This window comes from Polistes fuscatus, unplaced genomic scaffold, assembly GCF_010416935.1.
Source record: "Polistes fuscatus isolate 324 unplaced genomic scaffold, CU_Pfus_HIC Scaffold8, whole genome shotgun sequence".
Classification (NCBI taxonomy): Eukaryota; Metazoa; Arthropoda; class Insecta; order Hymenoptera; family Vespidae; genus Polistes; species Polistes fuscatus.
The window spans coordinates 3,962,683-3,985,069 of NW_025113162.1; the positions used below are offsets into that span (position 1 = coordinate 3,962,683).

Below are 22,387 nucleotides of genomic sequence, written 5' to 3' on the forward strand. Positions count from 1 at the left end.
TAAAGTGGAAAGATGAATTATGTTCTCTTTAAAAGGGAAACATTAAGGTTCAATGTCAGAGATTTTGATGCCAGCATGAATCATGATCATGATCAGCATGAACGGATATTATACGAACTACGGATTCCTCGAAGATGAGGGACGGTGAATTTAACGCGTCGTTCTGTTATCGCGAATATATCTATAGTCTGGTACACGTGAGAGCAATACGGAAATAATGAGCAGGTATATAGTATGCGACTTAGGTGGGGATCGTAATATTCAAGGACGTTCACTAATGACAATAGAATCACAAGGTCCATATACCGCTTCTCCGTTTACTATGGTCACGTGTCATATTTGTTCACGACCAAAAATGAAAGTATCATTCTGAATATTAAAATATGGACAGTAATCTAATAATAAATAATTACGTTTGAAAGTATTTTTTTAATAATCGTATTTAACGACGAATACAAGACTCGATAAGTGTATATATATTTGAGAAAATTTTATGTTATATACTCGTTACATCGAAACTTTTCTCAAATAATTCCAATGCTCTATAAAAGTTCTAATTATCCTACCAATTAATAAAACACCCAATTATCCGGCGATCTTCTTCTTGAAATCAAACAGAAAAAGGAAAAAAAAGAGATCGTTTCTAATATAATTATATAATTTCTTTTTTTTTTCTCCTTTCTTCACCATCGTTCCTATTATATTTAACTATATCTAGAATTTTGAAAACTAGTAGAAAATAGTGATCATTTACAATTAGTAGTAGAAGAATAAACGGGTTCTCATTTATGGAAAATTTGTAAATATATAATATTAATTTGTAAATCGATAATGCAATGCATTCTTCAATTATACTGTTGCATTAACATTTTTTTTAATTACTTACTATTCGTTATTAATGCGATACTTCATCGTGGTAACAATGGAGTCAGCCATATAAGAGCACCCAGAGGACAGGAATGTTATTATATCGGCTTTTACAATATTAGTATGAGATAGGACATTAAATGGACAATTAAACGCCTTTGATTTAAAATATTAGTTATTACCACTATTACTACTATTATTACTATTACTTTTACAGCGTATGCTATTACAAGAAGCAAAGAGAATTTAATAATTTTGATATGAAAAACATGGTTACACGCAAAATACATGTTATTTCGGTACGAAATCATTAAGAATAATTAATAGAGTTTCTCTGTTTGAATTGGCAGTACACGGAAGGAACTTTATAATTCGTTAATCGAATTTTAGTTCGTGTCCCAGCATTGTAATGTACACTTGTTAAGTTTTGTATAACATTTTGAGTTACAATTGTAACTTAATTGCTCCTCTGTGTTAATACATTTAATAAAAATATATTTTCCGTTTATTTTTTATTTTTTTTTCGTTAATCTAAATGCAAAATTAATACTTATACTTTTATTCTGTATTTTCTTTTTTTTTTTTAAAATGATTTTTCAAGAGAAATTTTAAATTACAACGATATATAAATAATAATTAGTTGAGTTTAATTAAACAATGACGTTTCGTGGGTAAGGATGAACACGTTTTAAATGTAAATTTTACTGGGGATTATCATAACTGCAATCTATACGTCACTATAATATACGCACGTACATCAGATATATACACATATATATGTGTATTACGTACTAGGTGAGCAATATAAATCCACGAACTATAACGCGCTCGATCTCGGCGAACGGGAGATTCCATTATAACACGCCGACTAATAAACGTTATAAGAGAGCACGATTCCATCTCATTGATCTAACCAAAATGGTATAGGAATAAAAATAAAAAAAGTAAAAAGACTTGCCGTGGTACTTTTTAGTCCCTACGACGATAAATTGTGGTAGTAATAATTTCATACTTTTACGAGTACGATGGTGAAATTAAGAACGAAAAGAGAAATAACAGTTCGTTTATAGATCGTTTCTGTTCTCATAAAATGATAAGGAGAGGTAATATTTTTACTTATTTCGATTTCGTAACTGTAAAAACGATCATAAAAATTGTTCACGATTTTTTAAAAACGACAATACTTGAACGTAACAATATAAAAAAAAAAATAAAAAGTAAGTCGTAATATAATTTGTTTCATTTCGTAATATTAGTTACGTATGAGTTATGTTGTAGGTATACGTAATAGAAACACGTTGTCGTATAGTATCAATGTTTTAGCATATCAACGGGATTTCTAATTACAAGAACGACGAGATTACGGTGCAAGAATCGGCTTCATTTAGGATCAATGAAGCGACGAAGCTGATTATTGTCAATTTTACGGCGTTATCGTGCCTGAGAATCGAATCGATAGAAAATTGTACTATATCGTAGCACTTCTCGTGTTTACGATACGTTTCCCCATTGTTGCACTTTGTTACCTAGTAATACGAGGGGAGTTGTACTGAATGTTTTATTTTTAGATTTTTATTATCAAATCGTGTAGCTAATTGCAGTAACCATTTGATTAACATTTAAGGATTAATTAAGAACTTCTAATAAATAGTTTAAATAAACAAAAATAAGTATATGTAAATATTTGTGTTACAGCCCTTTTGAGATTATGTTATAAAGAATAAGAGATTAATGTTGAAAATAAAAAAAGGTCTAAAGTATGTCAAGAAAATAAATAAGATACAAAAATAAGATACGAAATTCCGGAGTAGCTTCTAATAAATGAAGATCACATTGCTAATTTATTTTACAGTACGTACACCTGACTATTCATCAGAAGAGATTGACTATTCTTCTTGCCTGAAATCGTACATCTCCTTGTCTCGTTACCTTCCTTACGCAATTTCATGGTAAAAGTTTCCTGTCTCGCGTTTAACGATACGTAGTTATACACTTTTGTATCGGTTTTCTCAGATATATCGTTTATTCGTATTTACAGTAGTTATATTATTTCTTTTTTTTTGCAACGATAATAATATAAGACAAAGATTGTTCTCTTAGAAATTAGTGTTTAATAATAATTATCAATTTTCAAATATTTTTAGTAATTAATATATAATTTTCTTTTATTTTATATAATTTTTACTTATTATTTGGTAATGATAATTGTAAAGTTCGACGAAGAAAGCGAACAAGATTGTAATCGTGTTTTTATGTCTTTTTTATTTTTATAGGTGAATTCGGATCCAATGGATTATTTTTTGATCGTTCTATAAACTCGACAATACTTTTAAAAAGTTTTTCACACACAAAGATTGGAATCGAAATCGATGTCGAAAAAGAGAACAAGAGGAAAAAGAGAAAAATGGGAAAGAGAACAAGTAATAGAGAATAGTACGTGTAGAAAAAGACAACCAAAGCAAAGAAAGAAAAAGTGCTTCTAGTAGCAACGTACAGTTTGGATTCAAACGTTTAATACATTTCTTTTCATGCTTTTTTGTTTTATTTTATTTTACTTTCTTCTCTCTCTCTCTCTTTTTCTCTCTTTCTCTCTTTTATTTTTCGTTGTTTACGTCATCGTTCTCGTCGAAGCTCGATATCTCTTGCAACCATTTTTATTGTCAGTCACGAAATTCTAATTGAAAAACTGTATCGTATTTTGTTAGCCCATTTTTTCTCTTTTCAATTCTTTTCAAATTTGTCAAACAACACAAAATACGAGCACAATGGTAACATTGCGAGCCTCATTGACGTATCTTTTTAATTCTCTCTTTTGACTTACTTTTACTTGTTTTTTTAATAAATTTTGTCCAATTTTTACAGAATACATATCCGTTATTTATTAAAGTTATATTTTATACAATTGCAAATTGTTGTTATTGTTTTTTTTATTTGACCAATCTTGTATCATGTTCTACGGTAATCCAGAAAAGTTCATTCCCAGAACGGATGCGTTCTACGAGTCGGTGAATAACGCGAACTCGTTTCGAGGCAGTAACCACGTGGAAAATGACGTTCTGATTGATTTTAGTTCTACTTACATTGGTTGCCTTCCTGAGCACCGAATGTGACCAACATTTTTGCCAACGGTCTGTTATTACTGAGTACTGCGACGTCCAATGGTGATAAACCGTCGCTGTTAACACTGGAAGTATAAAAGAAAAAAACTAAATGAATGAAAATGAAAAGAGAAATACTCCTCCTCTTATGAAACATGAATATTACTATTCAATATCTTCTCTGAAAATTCTTTAATCTATTCTCTTACAGAATATAATATCACATTTATTTTTCTAACAACGTAGCAATAATAATAATAATAATAATAATAACAATAATAATGATATAAAATCGACATTTCACCCTCTATTTAGAGATTTCTATAATTACGTGTAAATAATTATTATTAATCATGTACAAAATTTGTTTACAGTTATTAGACAATTCAAGAAGAAATATCATTATTTCATAATTAAAACGTATAACAGTATAGAGTATGTAGAGCCTAGGCCTGTAAGTTCTCGAGATCGATAAGGATACGCTCTTCGTATCATTCGCCAATGACAGTAATTAGATCTTTTGATCGTTTGATCAGGTGCAGTGTAAGTGTTCTATAGAATATCCGCAGTATCTGTTAGAAGCGTGCTTACTCACTTGCCTACTCTCACATGGACATGTTCGTAGTCGATTCAGTGCAAACGATAATCCGTTTACTATACACATACACGCTATCCATCTATATACACAGACACTAACTATTATCGTTCTTTGTCTGTGTCATAGAGAGAATTCAACGAAAGTGAATTGCATTCAGGTGCGAGAGAGCGAAACGATTGCTTTGCCAGGAAATAGGCAAGATCGGTGAATTTCAAATTAGAATGGATTTCTAGTAGATTTATACAACCGAGGAAAGCTTTCACGACGTTTCGTTCGCCAATTTTGATGAAAGAAGAAAAAAAAGGGAGACAAAAAAGACGACTGCGAAAGTATTAGGACAATTAACTCATTACTCAGGACACGTTTGACCTATTAAATTAAATGAAAATTTGCATCTCTCGTGAAAGTTGTGTCATAACGCATAATTACTTTTATTTTAATAACTTTCGATTTAATAACTTCGATAATTTATCGCGCGTTATTATTAAAGTGTTAATCTAAATGTTAAAGAACAACAATAAAAGATATTTTATTGAAATGTTAAGTATTGGTCAGTATTTTGTAAAGAAATTTTTTTGTATCTATCCCATATGGTGCGGACAGTTACCAACAAGGAGTTGAAATTGTTCAATTCATCAAACAATTGCAAAGTTAGAATCTTTTTCGATATCGAAATTGGCAAAGTTTTTATAAATACTTTGTTAAAAATCTTCACACTTTTATAAACCTATTCTCTTTCCCTCTGTTTTTTTTTCTTGGAAACATTCCAACCCAACAGAAAATTACTTTTGAGAAACTCGCAGTCTAAGTAAAGCAACGTATCGTTGACAAATAACGTTATCGGTTTTCTGTCTTGGTCGTTCGAAAGTTCATCTCATATGTTATGTATTAACTTTCGATACGACGAATAATGTTTCGGAATAATATTTTTGTATTTCAATTTTGTCTATGCGATGGTTTTACGTTTTTTTATATTAAGAAAAAAAGAACTTACATTATTTTAACGGCAAGTATGTTTTTTTTTTCTTTATTATGTGCGATAATAAGTGCATCAGTTTATTATTGACCGTTATTATTCGTAGTATTTTTTGTATGATGAAGTTAATATGAAAATTGTATAAATTTTCTGACCTGTTCACGTCCACATCGGTCGATTCCAAAATAGTTCTGGCTTTGTCCAAATGACCATGTTCGACGGCTGCGAAAAGAGCTGCAAATAAAATCAAAAATGTTATTATAAACAACATGAATAATAAATATTTAAATGGTATGTTTGATAATATATATTTTTAAGATACGTAATCTGTCCAGATAAAGCTTCATAGTGGTGGGATAAACATTTAAATAAAAAATACATCAATGAGAAAAAAGGTCAGTCTTACGTTTTAAAGATATAAAGAAAAAATTTGTAAATAATATACCATGCAAATGTATGTTGAGGGATTGTGCCGAGAGAGGATTAATGTGAATCGACGATAGATTATTTGAATGTTGTTGCTGTGGTTGTTGCTTCTTTTTTCCAAACCCTTCCAGGAACTCCATCCCTTGTAGCGATTGCAGTTCTATGTAAATAGAAATAAAGAAACAAAAAAAGAAGAACAAAAATGAATAATTAAAGAAGACAAACAAATAGAACTTAAGACGAAAAATAAACGAAGAAAAAAAGGAAGAAAATAATATTCAAAGTTCCGAATCTCTATGAAAAGATGAACAAGCAAAACAAAATTTCAACTAATTTTAAATCCATTAAGATTAAAACGATATATTTTTTCTCCATAAAATATAATAATACAAAATTATTTATAACGCGAGAAACGAGTAATAAGATATTTTCACGTTGGTTTTTCTTTTTTTTTGAAAATAAAAATAAATAAAACAATACAGAGAATGATTGACAGGATACAGAATAACAATTTTCAACGAGAATGATTTTTCATTGATCGAGATACGTATTTTTGATAAATATTTCAAATCAGTTTTAAAATAATATTTAAAAGAACAAAGAGTTTCGCGAGTGTTCATATTGCCTTTCGTGGAAATCGATTTTACGTGAGAAAGCAATTAAACGATGGTAACGTATCGCTACTAATGAAAAGCTTTCGTGCGGTCTAGCGTACTTGATCCAGAAGTGGTCGTGACGAGAACTCGATCCTGCCCGATCGATTCTAGATCCTTTGATTCCTTTCCAAGTTTCTTTTTACTGGCGGACATCTTGCTACGAAAGCTTCCACCACGAGCATTAGTCCAAAAATTAGTCAAATTATCGACAGTCCGATTTTTGCATGATTTAGTCGAGCAAACACTTTCCGTGCTACTATCAACGGACGATACAAATTCACTAAGATATTTATCCCTCAATCTCGGTGAACTATTAATTTCGCTTTCGGAATAAAAATTCGTCCTTGGGCGTTCGTTTCTTTTATCTCCGGGACTTTTATCTCTATCGAAACTTCTTTCCTCTTTCATACTGAAACTCCTAACATACTTGAGATCAGATTTGCAAGAAAGTAACGACATAGAGAATCTTTGCTGCTGCTGCTGCTGTTCCTCTTCCTCCTTCTGGAGATTAGTTTTTTCGATTACACGTTCGAAACATTTTCCACGTGTTACATGTTCCTCGTTTTTAAAATTCGTTTCGACAGAAGCAAAGCTCGAATCAAGGGAACTGTCCAAAGAGAACATCGGATTTTCGTAACCGCATTCGTCACTTTCCATCTTTCCCTTAACCTTAGATTTTTGATCGTTACTCTTTTTTGTTCTATCATCGGCTATTATTTTTCGACAAAAAATACGTACGACCTTTGGCGACTTCGTTTCTTCCTCGATTCTTCTCCTCTCGCAAGATTTTTCTAGACATTTTCGATTTTTCACGTTTATCTTATCCCCGAGAGAAAGCTTTTTCTCAAAATCCTTCGTAATACCGCAAGATTCTACTACTCCGATCGACGAATTAGTTTCTGACAACGTTCGATTATCGTCCTGACAAATGTCTTCGTACTTTTTCGTACCTTTTTTATTACAAATCGACTTCTCTTTCTTTTCGTTATTTTTCAAATTAATCCTTGGCGATTCTTGTTGCTGTTGTTGTTCTATCTTATTGGTATCCTTCGAGGAAAACGATCGCGTCGTTTTACAATAATCTTTCGAAGACATTGGCGAAAGTTCGATACCCGAGTTAAACTTGAATGCCGCACGATTTCGAATCTTCGATATTAATTTAACCGAAGCACGAAATGATCTTGATCTTTTTAACGTCGACATCTTGCCGTCGTTCGTTGTAGATCGTCTCGACAATAATTCCATTTTTGGACTGGACCTGGACGCGCTTTTACGAAATTTCATCTGGAATATTTCTGTTCTATCGAATTATCTCGTTAATTCGATTTGTTTCTTTTCGTTTGTAGAAATGATATAATAATAATAATAATAATAATAGTAATAATAATAATGATGACGATGATATTTTTATCATTGGTGTTAAAAACAAAAAGGTTCCAATTGCTTGGTATTTTCTTTTTTCTTTTCTTTTCTTTTTTTTTTTCTCTCGACAATTCTTTGACGAACACAGGACGATATTCTTTGGCTTGATAAAACTGGAAAAAAGAAAAAGCGAGAGATAGACTTTTGTGAAAAGTCTTGTCGTTCTGCGACACCATGAAGCTTTTATCTCGGATAACACGAAGGATGTGTCTCGCGAAAACCTGAGGTAAACCTTCGAAAGAGTTTTCTTTAAAGCCCGTTTTAAGAAATGATTTTATTTCTGGATTTTGTACATATCTACGGTATACCGTGAACATTCTTGTCCTTTCTATTTACTGAGATTATAAAGGTTTTGTTAAAAAACAAAAAGAAAAACATGAATCCTTATAGAAAGTAAACGGAACGTTAGGGTTTTTTTTTTGTTTTACTTTTCTCTCGGATCGTTTCTTTTTCTACCAAAACCATTAAAATAATTCGTCGCAGTAATATTTCATTATTTTTTTCTATTCATGTTAAAACGTAACAAAGCATTTGCTACGATAACAAAGTAACATTTTTAATCGGTAAAACGAATGAATATCGAGCTAATAAATCGCTTTTTATTAAAGTGGTATATTTCTATCGGAGAAAATGTAGATACCTTTAAAAGATCGTGCCGATAAAACTTATGTTAGAGCTATGGAATCCGAAGGACCTTTTGAACTAGGTCAAGTGCACCGTCGAAATTGCAGTAATTTCAAAATAAGAGCGTGACTTATGATACCATTTTCAGATATCTAAGTCACGCTATTACCATCCGAAATGTGCTACCGTGACTATGATATCGTTTAAAATATTCTTACCAGAGACCTAAGAAATCCATCGATGATAACTTTTAAAGCATTCTTAAGATATTTTGAAGAGTAACGACTATACGAGTTGAAAGATTAAAGAAATGATGAGACAGAGAAAGAGTGAGAGAGAGAGAAAGAGAGAGAAAGGGGGGAGTTCAACAATGAGAGGGTTGTTCGTAGGCGTCCGAAAAATCATTTGACTTTTTTCTCAGAGAATTTGGTCGTCTGACAGGCCAACCAGATGATTTCTTATCTTTATTTGTTTTCCTCTCTCTCTCTCTCTTTATCTAACATTCTCGGCACGGGTCCCTGCCATCCTCTAAAACGATTTTATTATTTACTTAGGACACGCACTTGAGCAATTCTCCGTTGTGTCCCGACAATTGGCCATTAAAACGAAGTGGACTGAACGTCGCCTCTTCCTCCTCGAAGCGAGCGACAATTTATCAGCTCAATAAAATTTATTACTTACGTCCGTTGGTTGTTAGGATCTACGACGATAGTGTATCGCCTTTCTAACGTCTAACCAAGGGTCTTTCATCTCTCTCTCTCTCTCTTTTTTTCTCTCTCTTTCTATCTCTTCTTTTCTCCAGCTTTCGTACTTTCCCTTTCGATAATCTCACGAAATTACCATAAAACGAGCCACGTTCCTCGCTTTGTGATCTTCTCATGCACTCTTCATAACAGCATCTCTCTTCTCCTTTATCTCTTTCTTTCTCTTTTTCCTGTCACTCAGAGACGACAACGAACTCATGAGTCTGGACGTAGGCTGTTTTCAGACTGTTTAATGTCTCGTAAAGAATACAAAACTAGTGAATTCATACTCTTGCGGATTCTTTTATACAATATATTTATATATACGAATATATTCTTTTCGTGACCGAATGTCTCAACTCTGTATAGTTATTCTTCAAGTTGATCTTATTGACTTTAATCTCACGTAAATGCTAAGCGATTTACGTCAAAGCGAAATTCTTCGAATATATACGAGATTAATGCACACGATTGCGATTATTTATAGAACTTATTTATATGTCATAGGATTATATTCAACATATTTTAGAATATCACTATTATTAGTTAGATTTCATAGACTTTTATAAGTTTCAATAAACGAAGGTATTGATTTGATTTGATTAAAAAAGAAATGATTTTTAATATTATACGAATTTATCGAGTAATATGAGCGAAACTTGTTTGGTAGATCGATCAAGTTATTCCTATAGATGGAATTGGAAAGGATATAATGATTGTCGATTTGTGATGACAACTTGGGAAGAAATTTTGTAAGATGTAACCAGAATCCTTGAACGAGTAGTAAACGAGTTTCGCGGTTAAAGGGCAATTGCTCATGTTCAAATCGATTGGAAGGGATTGGAAGGGTCTCTCACTCTCTCTCTCTCTCTTTCTTTCTTTCCTGCGATACAGATTGGAGCTCATTAGAAGTTAACGAGAGAATTATGGTCTGCCAGGAAGATAACAGGGTAATCAGAGTTTGGCAAAGTAAATCTATTAGACATTGGATTCCCTGAGAGAATAATGAAAGGAGCTTTATCATTTTCTTTCTCTTGTCTACATCACTTCCAACTATTTTTCTTTCTTTTACTTCTTATTATTTATTTTTCATCAAAGTAACATTGCCACGATACGATCTTTTGTTTCTCATTTCTGTCAGATATTAGGGTAGAAATGTAGATCAAAAGAAGGTACCTGGTCCTTCGATCAAACAATAGAAGAAAGATTGGTAAAAAAGGGGGGTGAGGGGAAAAGATGTGAGAAACTAAATGGAAAGGATAAGAGGTAGAGCATTGTTTAGCTTTCTCGCTTTGACTTGCATCGTGCCAATCAATCTCGACTATGTTTCTTCTTTTTCCAAATGAACCACCTACTGTTCTTTGGTTGACACACAACTTACACGCGACACTCTTCCTCTTCTCTTTCTCTTTCTCACATTACATCGAAAATTAGACGATTGTAAATCTCATGGTAGTATTGTTGTTAATAACGAGTCTTCATTTCTCTTCCGTGTGTGCCTTTGCGGCTTGACTCGAAACTTTCGTACTCTGTCAGAGCTTTTCTATTCGTAATAAAAAAAAACTTTTCTTTGCTTTCTCTTTTTTCGTTATTTCTTTTTTCATTGAAATATCAAAGATTGACATGTCAATGATTTGCTCTTTGGAGGAAAGAAAAAAAAATAAGATATAAAAAAAAATAACTTCTGACAAATCTGGTCGTCCTCACTTTTAATCTAAAAGATCGTTAGCCTTATTATCAGTGAGTTCCGTTACGATAAAAAATAATCTATTTCCTTTCCTGAGATAGTTGTCATACTTTTTTGGTACCTAACCACATTTCTCATATCCTGTTTGATGATAAGGCGTCATCATTGGTAGAAATTTTTTATTGTTAATGATAGATTTCATTTACGAAACTATGAATATTTATTTATTTAACTCCATGAAATAAATAAAACATATTTTTATTTTAGATATTAATAAGTGTATCGTGCTTTGTTTTTGTTTTTATTTCATCGGTATAATTAAAATCGATTGTCTAAGAGGATAAGGAACCTTTTTGCAATTTCGTCAGTACAAATAACGGAATTTAACCAGATTAAAAGGAAATTTCTCGGAATACGTGTTGCTCGAATGTTTTCGATTTATTGATAACGTTTTATTAAATATAAATTTTTTTTATTTTCCCACGATTCGATATCATTTACGTATATTTTAGATTTTTGTAACACACACGCGTATGTAAATACACGTAGATACATTAAAACAAATACGTCTGTGACGTTAGTATGTTTAACGTGTTCTCGATAACTCTAATCATGTTTAACACCAATAGGAATTCTCGATATTCTTTCGTTGTTTTTTCTGCTAACATGAGTTTGCAATTTAACGATTTAATCGGCCATATGGCATGAAAAAGTCATTCGAATGATGTATCGTAGCAAACTAGCTTTGCTCGATATATTTCTAAGCACCATGTGTTGCGATCGTGTTCTCTGAAACAGAACGGAGATACGAGCAAAGCCTACACCTAACTGTGGCTTTAGTTAGAGTCAGTTCATACCAACTATCTGTTCAAGTAATTTGTTCAGAAATATAGGTCGCCACGGTATAAAAGAATAAAGAACAAAATTACTCAACGAACTTAATTACATTAATCATGATAATTACAAAAAAGAAAAAAAAAGGAATAGAAAATAATTTTTACTCAGAACACATTTCCAACGAAACGATTATTGTTACTCGAAAACGTCAAATTAATAATGCTACTTCTGAAAATCTTTAATTATATATATACATTTATACATTCTTTTTATTTGTTATCAATTATTATAAATTATTTCGATCTAGGGTGGATCTTTTTCGAAGGTTTAGCTTTCGCGAGAAAATGATTAAGAACGAAACGAAAACTATTCCATACTTGATTCGTTTCAAGTTATGCAATCATCCGTGCATCGAGGTTAACCTCCCAAGGACGTTCATGAGTCCGTTCACTGGCCGTTCGAATACCACAACGAAATCGGTCATTAAAGTCCACGACAGAATGTTTTGAATCTTCGTGTTATCCGAAAATAAAAATAGAGAAGAAGAAGAAAGGACGGAAGATAGATCATTATTTCCAAGATTCTGATTAATTTCTAATTTTATGCTCGCACATTATTGTCTTAAATGTGTATTTGAATAACATCAAAATCAACCAAAATGAATTAGATGATTTTTGTCTTATTAATTTTTGTTTATTTACATGTAAACACAGAATCTCTTAATACAAATGAAAGAGATTATTTAAATATCAAACAAAATTGACAAAGATAAATTAATTAATTCTTATTTGTTTTTTTGATCAATTTATACGTAAAAGTGGATACTTTTAAAATAAACGAAAGAAAATGATCACATAAATGAAATAAATGCATTTTAATTTAGTGTCAGGAAATGAGATTTTTCACGGACAACGAAAGTTGATTTTGTTCGAGCGAAATTACAAAGTCATGAATTAAAAGTGTTACATTTCGTCGGACAAGAGAACAACTTTTTAACAAGCTAGGTCGTTTCCACATATATGGTTGACCTTGCTAGCATTTTCTTTCTTTCTCTCTCTTTTAAAGTACGTATGAAAGTTGAACATGTAGTGTGTAAGGAAATGGATAACCTTCCATTGTCGCCTTGTAATATGACACTTATATGCAAAAACACTATTTAAAGTAAAAATAAGATTTAGATGGTTGTGCGTAGAGGACGAGCAGAAAATAAGATTATTTTCAGAACCAAAGAAATTCATAGATCGTTACATTCCAAAAATATTAAAAAAAAAAAAAAGAGAAATCGAGAAAAATACGAGAAGAAACGAACGAATTGTAATATCATTGTATTGTTTATTCGAATAAAATGCAAAAGATAAATGACGAAAATTTATCTCATACAAGTTAGACGAAATTTAAAGTATGTATAAAACACGATTTACATATTACGCGAAGAGTGTATTCCATTAAAGAATCGTAACGTTTAATATTTAACATTTTAAAACTTCAAAAGTTTAAAGGATCGAACGCGTGTTTGGGATAAAAATGATATGTATACTTCAAGTGGGCCAAAAAGCAATATCCAACTGTTTTAAATAGTTTGTATCATCTCAGTTACAAAGGATAACCATATTTTACTATCGAACATTCGTACATTAAATCTCTATTTTGGAAATTTGAAACGACGTCGCGACGTCTGTATAAAACAAGGATCATCGTACTTGCATACGTATAGTTCGCGAGAACAACATTGTTATCGATCATGTGGACTCTCGCGTACAAACAGAAAAAAAGAAATAAAAATAAAAACAAACAAAATCTCTTGAAGTTTAATCGTGGAAGTGTCATCGTACATATCTCGTCAACTTTCCAACAGCATTTCTCTTGTAGTGCGAAAGCGTGAACTTTTGAAACAGGTCGAGTTGCGGCAATTGCGATCTATTATAATTTCACTATTAACTCCTAACTTATTCTTCTACATCCTTGAGTAATTCATTTCGCGCCTGGTGAAATAGATAAGGAAATGGAAAATAGAAAAAACAAAAAGAGAGAAATAAAAATTCCGAAATTTTGACTATGAAATGAAAATTAACATTAAAACATTAAACATTACGGAGTCTCGAAAGAGAGTTAACGTGCAAAATTCGTTCGATATGAACGAGCCTTTAAGTTCTCAGCTGTTCTCCCCTCTTCGAAAACGTGTTGTCGAGAGGGTCTAACTTCTTGTTACTCCGAACGGTATAACAATGGACTTGTCTGGAGAAAAGTCGATTAAAGTAGATATTCGCTCGTTTAAACTCTGTATTCTCGAATCCAATAATAATATACGAAATGTTAGATTTCTTATATTTCTTAGAAAAGAAAAGTACAATAAGTTTCGAACACGTTCACTGTGTTTAAGGGGTCAAGGAAAAAGAAAAATATAAGATATTAGTAGAGAAAAGAAAAATCTTTACCTTGTTCTATTATCACAGAAAATATTCAAATTTGGTTCTCGGAATATAAATCGAGCAAATTCATGCGTGAATTTGAGGTCATTGAAAAAATTCACCCCAAAAAAGCCGAAAACTTTTGTTTTCGGCACGCGCGAATCGAACAGAAAACAACTTTACCGACCGAGTCGGTTGGAAGGAGTCACAGGACGCAAAGAGCGTCGTCTCCTTCGTTCGAATCTTTAACTTGTCACTCTTGCGTCCTTCTCGTAATATGCTTTTCTCTCAAAACTTGCTAAGAACTTGTCGACCTTTTCCACCTTCCGTCTTCCTCGCTTTTGAAAACCTTCATCCATCCTCGTCGTTTCTTACAATGTATGTCCGTTAAAATCCTTCAAGAGAGTTTGGAAAAATTCTTCCCAACTCTCTATTTATTCACGTACTTTTTTCCTTCTTCTACAACTCACACTGTATTCCCCCTTTTTATTTCTAAGATTTTTCAAACAAAATATTTCGAAGTTTAGGAAAAATAAAAAGTAACAGCAAGTTTTCTCCTCCTCCTCCTCCTCTTCTTCTTCTTTTTCTTCTTGTGCTCACTTTTTAAGAGTTAAATATCAACGTCTGCGAATGAACGTCGTCGAACTGACTCGCGCGAACGTTGTGGCGTCGCTGTGGGTACGCATGAAGTCGAACACAGACCCGCCCCCCTCTCTTTCTCTCTTTTACCTACTATTTATCTGTCTCTGTCTCTCTTTCTCTCCCTCTTCTCCCATCTCTCTCTCTCTCTCTTACTCACTCTCTCTCACTCTCTCCCTATCTCTCTCTCTCTTTCTATGGCATTCTCGACCTTTCCTTCTCTCGATGTTTGAAGCCAAGTGAAACAGCTGCCGGCTCCCTCCCTACCAATCGGACTCCCCCATAATCTCTACCATGGACCACGTGCGTTCCATGCGCGCCAAAACTTTGCACATGGGGCTCCCACTTTGAATCTATTTCAATCTGTCTTATGACTTTTAATCTTGTTCTCATGTCAGATCAAATATTCAATATTTTCATCCGATTATCAGATTATTTAAGAATATTTGTTTTTTCTTTCTGTATAATTTACTAATTTATTTTTTTTTTCCTTTTTTCATTTTAATCGTATTATTTGCTCATTTATGTTAACTGTAATTTTTACATTTTAGTAATTTGTAATTGATGATTGTATCCATTCGATTTATCCAATTTTTTTCTCTTTTTTCTTTTTTTCTTCGATTTTATTTTTTAAATAATTATCTCATAACTCTTAAAAACACTTGTCGCGCGTTCAGCGTGTTCTTTTATTGTAATTTCGAATCTTTTCTTCCCTTACAAGTACATATATATGCATATGCAGGTAATATTTTTTTTTAAGGGTTGGCTCGAAAAGACCACTTCCTGTGAGTTCAAAAGCATGCCAAGGACGAGTCGAAATATTTTCTCGATGATTCACAAAGCTGCTTTCTTTACAATAGTTCAACGATCTCTTCTTTCATTTGTAATAGATAATAAATTCTTATAATATATATATATATATATTTTTGTTTTTAATAATCTCATTAACTAGATGATATTAATTAAAATTAATAAAAATTACATTTTTATTAGGAAAAATAATTCTAACTTTTTCAAAATGATATGAACTCTTTATTTAGAGGGGAAAAAAGATGAAGATAAAAAAATCTGATCCTCGCACCTATTTTAAGTGAAACTTTTCCATTGTTTCCCCGAGAATAAATAATTTTTAATTTCTCGGCTATATATACGTGCAAAACGTGTGGTTTCATTCTCACAAAAGACAAGAAAAAACATAGTAGCACAGGAAATCTGTATGGAATAAACCTTCATTGTTCCTGACGATTACATTGAAATAACACGGAAAAAATTCCCACATTGGAAAGCACCAATTATCTTACAAATGAATGTAATTTGATAAATAGATAGGACAGGATTCCTTCAAATTAAACGTTAGTAATTACAAGATTAGCTTAATGTGACTCAAATAAACAAATTAAAAAAGTATAATGATACTACATCAAATAAATTTCACATTGTAGAAATATTACGTTTTTATTTATTATCCAATCAAACAAAAGTTGACTTAATAATTATAATTAGCAATAATAAATGGTCAGAAGATTGGATATAATTGGCCTTCTTGACATCTTTACTTTTCGACGTTAAACTCTATGTTTCTCTTGTATTAGCACAGTTTGTCTGATATCGAGTAATAATGTATATATCAAAAGTTGTAGGATACATAGTATATAATCTCAACTACCTACTATAGAAGTTTCCCGAGAGTAACAAAGATAGTAGTTGTAATGAAACGTGACAAAGTGACAATTTGCCTCGTTTCGAAATGGTGTTATTATACGTAAAATGTAAAAGAAAATATTTAAAATAAATTGTGAAAAAAAGTAAATACGAAAATGAATAATAGATAAATAATTAAATTAATATCAATAAATTGATTGATATTTCTTTGATTCAGATTGCAGGATTTCATCGACGATTCATGATAAAAAAAAATTAAATTCAACAATTATTGACAACAATTAAACAATCGAAAAATATGGCACATACAATAGACGTCTCTATAAAAAACTTTAAACTACGTGATCCTTTTCGAGAAATTGCTTTTCCAATAACATTCGTTTTTCAACGGATAAAAATTTCTTCCTTTAGGATTATAGTTATTAATCATGTTATTTTACACATAGTTTCAATAAAAAGTTATATTATACTATATTATATTCAATTTTCTTAACAAGTAATCTTATTTATTTGCTTTTTATTATATGATCGATATACTATCGATTATTAAACACATTTAAAAGTAATTGCAATTATTCTTTTATCCTTCAATAATGAAAAATTGAAATTAAAACGTAGATTAATTTATCACCGATCAATTATTTTCGCAGTAAATGTTTGTTCGCGAATTTGTAGTTTACTTTGTAAACCACCAAGTAATCATTTTTTATATTTGTTCTATTGATTTTTCTAATTTTTTTTCGTTGGTTTTGAAGTTCATTTATTGATTTGAAACGTATTTTTATTTCCAGCCGACGAAAAATACATCTGGAAACACACATGTGGGTATACATAATGCATTAAATGGAAAATATGTAAATTAAAAATATTCGAAATAGAGAAAAGGCGATTTACAATGTACGACGAATGTATTGTAGTTAAACATTGAAGTTTAATTCTCATCAATGATTTAATCAAAGACAAGATCATTTATTTCTTCTTACTTAGTTTTATTAAATAATTTTCGAATTTAAAACATCGTTCGTGAATACAAAAACAATCGAATTTTCAAGAAATTGTCCTTTTTAAATTCATGCATAAATTTTAATTGAATTCAAATCTTAGGTTGCTTTTATAATTAGTTCGAACATTTTTACGAAATCAATTTTCGTCGAGATTCTTCTCTCTCATTCTGTATTATTTATTAGAGAATTATAGTTTGCAATTAAAATTCTTTTTATGTTTTTCTATCTAGTCGATATAAAAACAATGTAATGGCCTGATTAATAGTCTAATGGAACCCAAAGGACACCGACTTTTCCTATAACTTTAATGGCTATTAAAGGTCTACAAACTTTAAAGCTTTTAAGTTTCAAAGATGGGGGGGTAGTCGGATGGGATATCTAATTGTAAGTTTTAATAAATGTTTCTTCGCATCACTGCAGTCTTCTACATGGCGTATTTAAATTTTCTCTCCTTCATTAACACTCTAAGGTGTAACTTCCAATTTCAAAATCTTTTTTAAAAATTGTTTTTGGATAAACAACGAGAGATAGGTAAAATTCTCTCGTTTCAAATTAGAGCACGATGCTTTATTTGAAATAAAAAATAATTTTTATCAACGTATTATTATCAACCGATGAATTTCTTTTCTAATTTGCATTATTATATCTTTAACATACATAAGCGTATGTACTCTTTTTTATATTAGGGTCTTTTTTATATTAGGGCTTTTCATTTTATTTTATGATATAAAATACGTATGTAAATTTGCTGCCATATTACTCCAGTTTCTTCTGCATACATTTTCTGCATATACTAGGTATGATATAATATATATATATATTATATATGTGTGTATATATTTGAGTTGGTAAAAGAAAATCAAAGCTCTGATAAGATTTATCTGAGAAATTCTCAAGTATTGAGAGAATAAGAAGCAGTAGGAATATAAAGAGACAAGAAAAAGGAAAACAATAGAAAGATATAATTATATTTTCTGCTCGCAGATAGAAGTAAGTATTGTACGAGTAACGTTTTTAGTTCTACCTATCCTCGCATTTCGATTGTATTTTTCTACCTCTTCTCTAACATCAAAACTTTTATTTTTATTTCTAAACAAAAGAAGACTTCGTCAATTCAATTTATAACGCTACGTTGAAATTTCAACACATTGTAGTAGATACTGTATTTATTGTTGTCTCGTTTTACAAATTAAATTATACGCTTCGTTCAATTTATACGTTTCAAAGAAATTTAACGTTATTTTCATAAATTATCATTCGTATTATATATTAAAAAGAGATTATGTCTGGATTTAATAATGATTTATATATTTTTATTTAAAATATTTTTGTTCTTTGTTTTTTTTTTTTTTATATTTGATACGAAGTATTATAATATGTATTATATTAAAAAACGTGTGACTGTTAAATGTCGGATATCGAAGATGGTGTTGGTTGAAACGCAATGGTGTCAGACGTATGTAACACACTGCGAATACGAACTAAAATCTATGAAATAAAAAAGTTATCTAACGCAAAGGTAGCTTGACAGCTCGACAATTCAGATGAAATACCAAAAAGAAAATATTGTACTATTATACGTTTTATGAAGAAAAAATTGGATATTTCGAGAATCGAAACCGAAGGACGGAAAGTACATACTGCGTTAAAAAAAAAAAATGAAGATAAAAAATGTCACAGAAAATAATATCGTTGATGAAATCGGTTGAGTTTATAACTTTTAATCGAAATAACGTACGAACGAAATTCTATAAAGGTAATTATTTTTTTTCTTCGTCTGTGAAATGAAGTTCTATGCGAGATGTTATTGAGATTTTCTTTTCTTTTTCAAAAATGCAATATAATTACAAAATTACGTTTAAGAATATCTTTACCTTGTTCGATGAAAGAAACGTAGATTCAGCTATGATAATTTCCGTTCCAATTAACTTGAAAGTTGCAACAATTAACATTACACTTTCACCATATATTAGAGAAGGATTCTTTAAATGTATAATATTATTTTCAAGTGTACGGATTTATCGATAAGAAACTTTTTTTGTAATCACACGAATAAAACAATATGCTTGCAATAGAAAGAAATTATTTAAATTTCTTATATGACGACGACAAGTAAGTAATCAACGTTAGACGAGTTAAAATTTAAACAAATTTTCTGTACGTCGTATATACGAATAAGTATTTTAATATTTTACAAAAATAATATTTACAAATTTTGCCGGTCTCGAAAACAGATCTTTACGATCGAAAGGAAGGGCACCAACTGAACGGAAGGCTTGTCGCAACAGATGCAGAGTGTACTATGGGGCACCTACTACATGGGCATGACATCGGGGCAGGTGAGTTCAAATTTCGTTGAGCTCAGGGCCGTATGCTCTTACATTCTGAGAATAGTGTCGGTTGACAAGAATAAAAAGAAAAAGAGAAGATATATATATATATATATTTGAAGAAACCACAAACACGAGTAAAAATGATCCCTTTCATTTTGTTTTATTATTTCTTTATTCTTATTTATCATTCATCAAAGGATTACCATTGATAACAAGATATTTAGAATAAACAAAGAAAAAGAAATTTTTCAAATATTTGCAACAGTTCGTTAAAAGGGTTGAATATTAATTCTTTACAAAAAATAATCTAAAATTATCATTAATTTAGAAACAATTTTTGAAAACCTTTTTGGTCGGTGTCCGATTATGTCCATCTTTTATTAAAAATAACAAAAAACAAAAAAAAAAAAAGAAATAAGAATCCATAAATAAGTTTTACCATCTTTTATACGGTTTGCACCTGCTATTCGTTTCACGGTATATACCGTGTCTCGAAAGTTTTTAAAATGGTTTTCTTTGAAATAAAAACTTTTCATGGTTTATAACGAATTTCATAAGATTATTTTAAAAGCGTCGTCATTAGGTAGAAGTTATTTAAATTTTGAATAGATACGAGTTTTGTGAATTAATAAAAGATTAAAGAAGAATTACTAGTAAATAGAAAGACACCCGTTAGATGTAAGCTCTTATATCGCAGGTGCCGCCCTTTTCCGGACTGTTTTCTCATAGACCTCGACAGGAAGAAAGGTAGTGGAAGAGTAAAAGATGAAGGGAAGAAAAGGAGAAAGAGAGAAGGAACCATTGTAACGGAATGTTTCTGACGGGTTTGTTACACCAGAAATGTGATGCAGAATTTGAAAAGAGCGGAAGAGACAAACGATTATGCGAACCAACGTGCGAATCTCTATTAACCCATGAATATTTTATCTCTGTCACCAAACCTTCTTTTGCCGCTCAACGTGCTTCTAAATATTAGGGCTGTTTTTATCTTTTTTTTTTCATCTTCCTCTGGTAAATCTGGTTCTAGTGTGTGCTTTACGTGCTAACGGATGTTAATAAAAGGGATCATTTTAAAATAAGCTTGCGAATAAAGTTTTATCGAATTTGTTATGTTTATTTTCTTTCTTTTTTTTTTTTTTTAAAGAAAAGAAGAAAATTATTACTTTTAATCGCAAGTTTGTATAGCATTTAAAGTGTATTTTATTGATAAGATTTTAATTTTATCTTCGGTGATGGATAAATATACGTAATTTGCAAATCATTTATAAATAATTCGGCAAATACATTCGAATCGGCCTAGATAGAAAAAGGTAGATTTAAAAATAAATCGAAGGTATAGACAAAGTAAGATATATATATGTATAAAGAGAAAGAGAATATACGAGAAAGAGATAAAGGGTTCATTAACAGCTTCATTAACCCTCAGAAGTTTTCAATGACATCCAGTTAAAGAGAGAGAGGATGATTTTTAATTATACTCTCGGCAAACGAAGTGTCTACTATGCAACGATACCCTTGAAAATTTGATTACGTTTTTTCAAGCTTGGAAAGGGTCAATTTCGTGTCAGGGTTGAAGATGATAGAAGAAAACTCTAGGCAAAAAAGAAAAAAAAAAAAAAAGGAAAAGAAAAGAAATAATATGAAAGGGAAAAAATGTGGCGTCGTCGTTTTCACCTAGCTGAAAATTTTGTGTAAATATTTGTCGATTATTTTTTATTGTGCACATTTTTGTGGTTCTTTAATTAAAAAATATATATATTTTTCATCCAATAGATAAGTGATCGTGAATAAAAGAAGGTAAAACGTTGCTCTCTCTTCCTTAAAACTTTGCCGCCAAGTTCGCCTCCGCGAGTTCGTAGTCTCGTTTGCACCAAATGCACAAGGAACCGGTTTATACGAGGCACCAAGATTTTCGATACATTCGTGGTACATTGCAGCTTCCTTCCCTTACAATCTCTTCTCCTCTACCGAGTTCCACCATAAACGATTCTTCTTTCCTTCATTCTCTAACAATTTTATAAAACTTTTTTGTCGGCTCCTATATTTACATTTTCATTCTCTTATTATTTTGTGACATCGAGATAAGATCGTTCGATGATTGCAGTTTTCGATAAACGAATGGCAAACTATTTCATTTTATTCAATTATTAAAATAATATCAAAATATCATCTATATTCAGACAAAAGTTACTGACTATTTATTTTAATCCGAATTGTTGCTTGTTTATAAAATTCTTAATGAGAAAAATGTTTTGGTTTAGTATAAGTATGCTTTTTATTAAGATGCATTTTATTGTGTAATAATTAGTAAATTCAAATAAATCATTTTCTCATAAAAAAAGACGAAAATATAATTACTGATTTTTGGTTAAACATAAACGATATAATCGTTTAAATAAATATATTC

At 30.9% G+C, this 22,387-nt stretch overlaps 1 protein-coding gene and 1 long non-coding RNA gene across 7 annotated transcripts in view; one reads left to right on the plus strand and one right to left on the minus strand.

The window, feature by feature from the left end:
• The window catches only part of LOC122524904, an 88,880-nt gene that overhangs the window by 5,565 nt on the left and 60,928 nt on the right, over positions 1 to 22,387 (minus strand). For 2 of the 6 annotated variants that reach the window (XM_043647402.1, XM_043647403.1), the window contains 3 exons: positions 5,985 to 6,125; positions 5,695 to 5,773; positions 3,948 to 4,051 (listed from right to left, as the gene is read on the minus strand). In XM_043647402.1, coding sequence (XP_043503337.1) covers positions 3,948 to 4,051; positions 5,695 to 5,773; positions 5,985 to 6,125 — 324 coding nt within the window. Of the gene's footprint in view, positions 1 to 3,947; positions 4,052 to 5,694; positions 5,774 to 5,984; positions 6,126 to 6,680; positions 8,015 to 22,387 lie in introns of those variants that run through there. The other 4 variants (XR_006305665.1, XM_043647401.1, XM_043647404.1 and 1 more) reach the window with 4 other exon arrangements.
• LOC122524905 lies at positions 1,661 to 3,776 on the plus strand. Its single transcript, XR_006305666.1, has 2 exons — positions 1,661 to 1,970; positions 3,141 to 3,776. It is a non-coding gene; the product is annotated as an uncharacterized LOC122524905 (long non-coding RNA).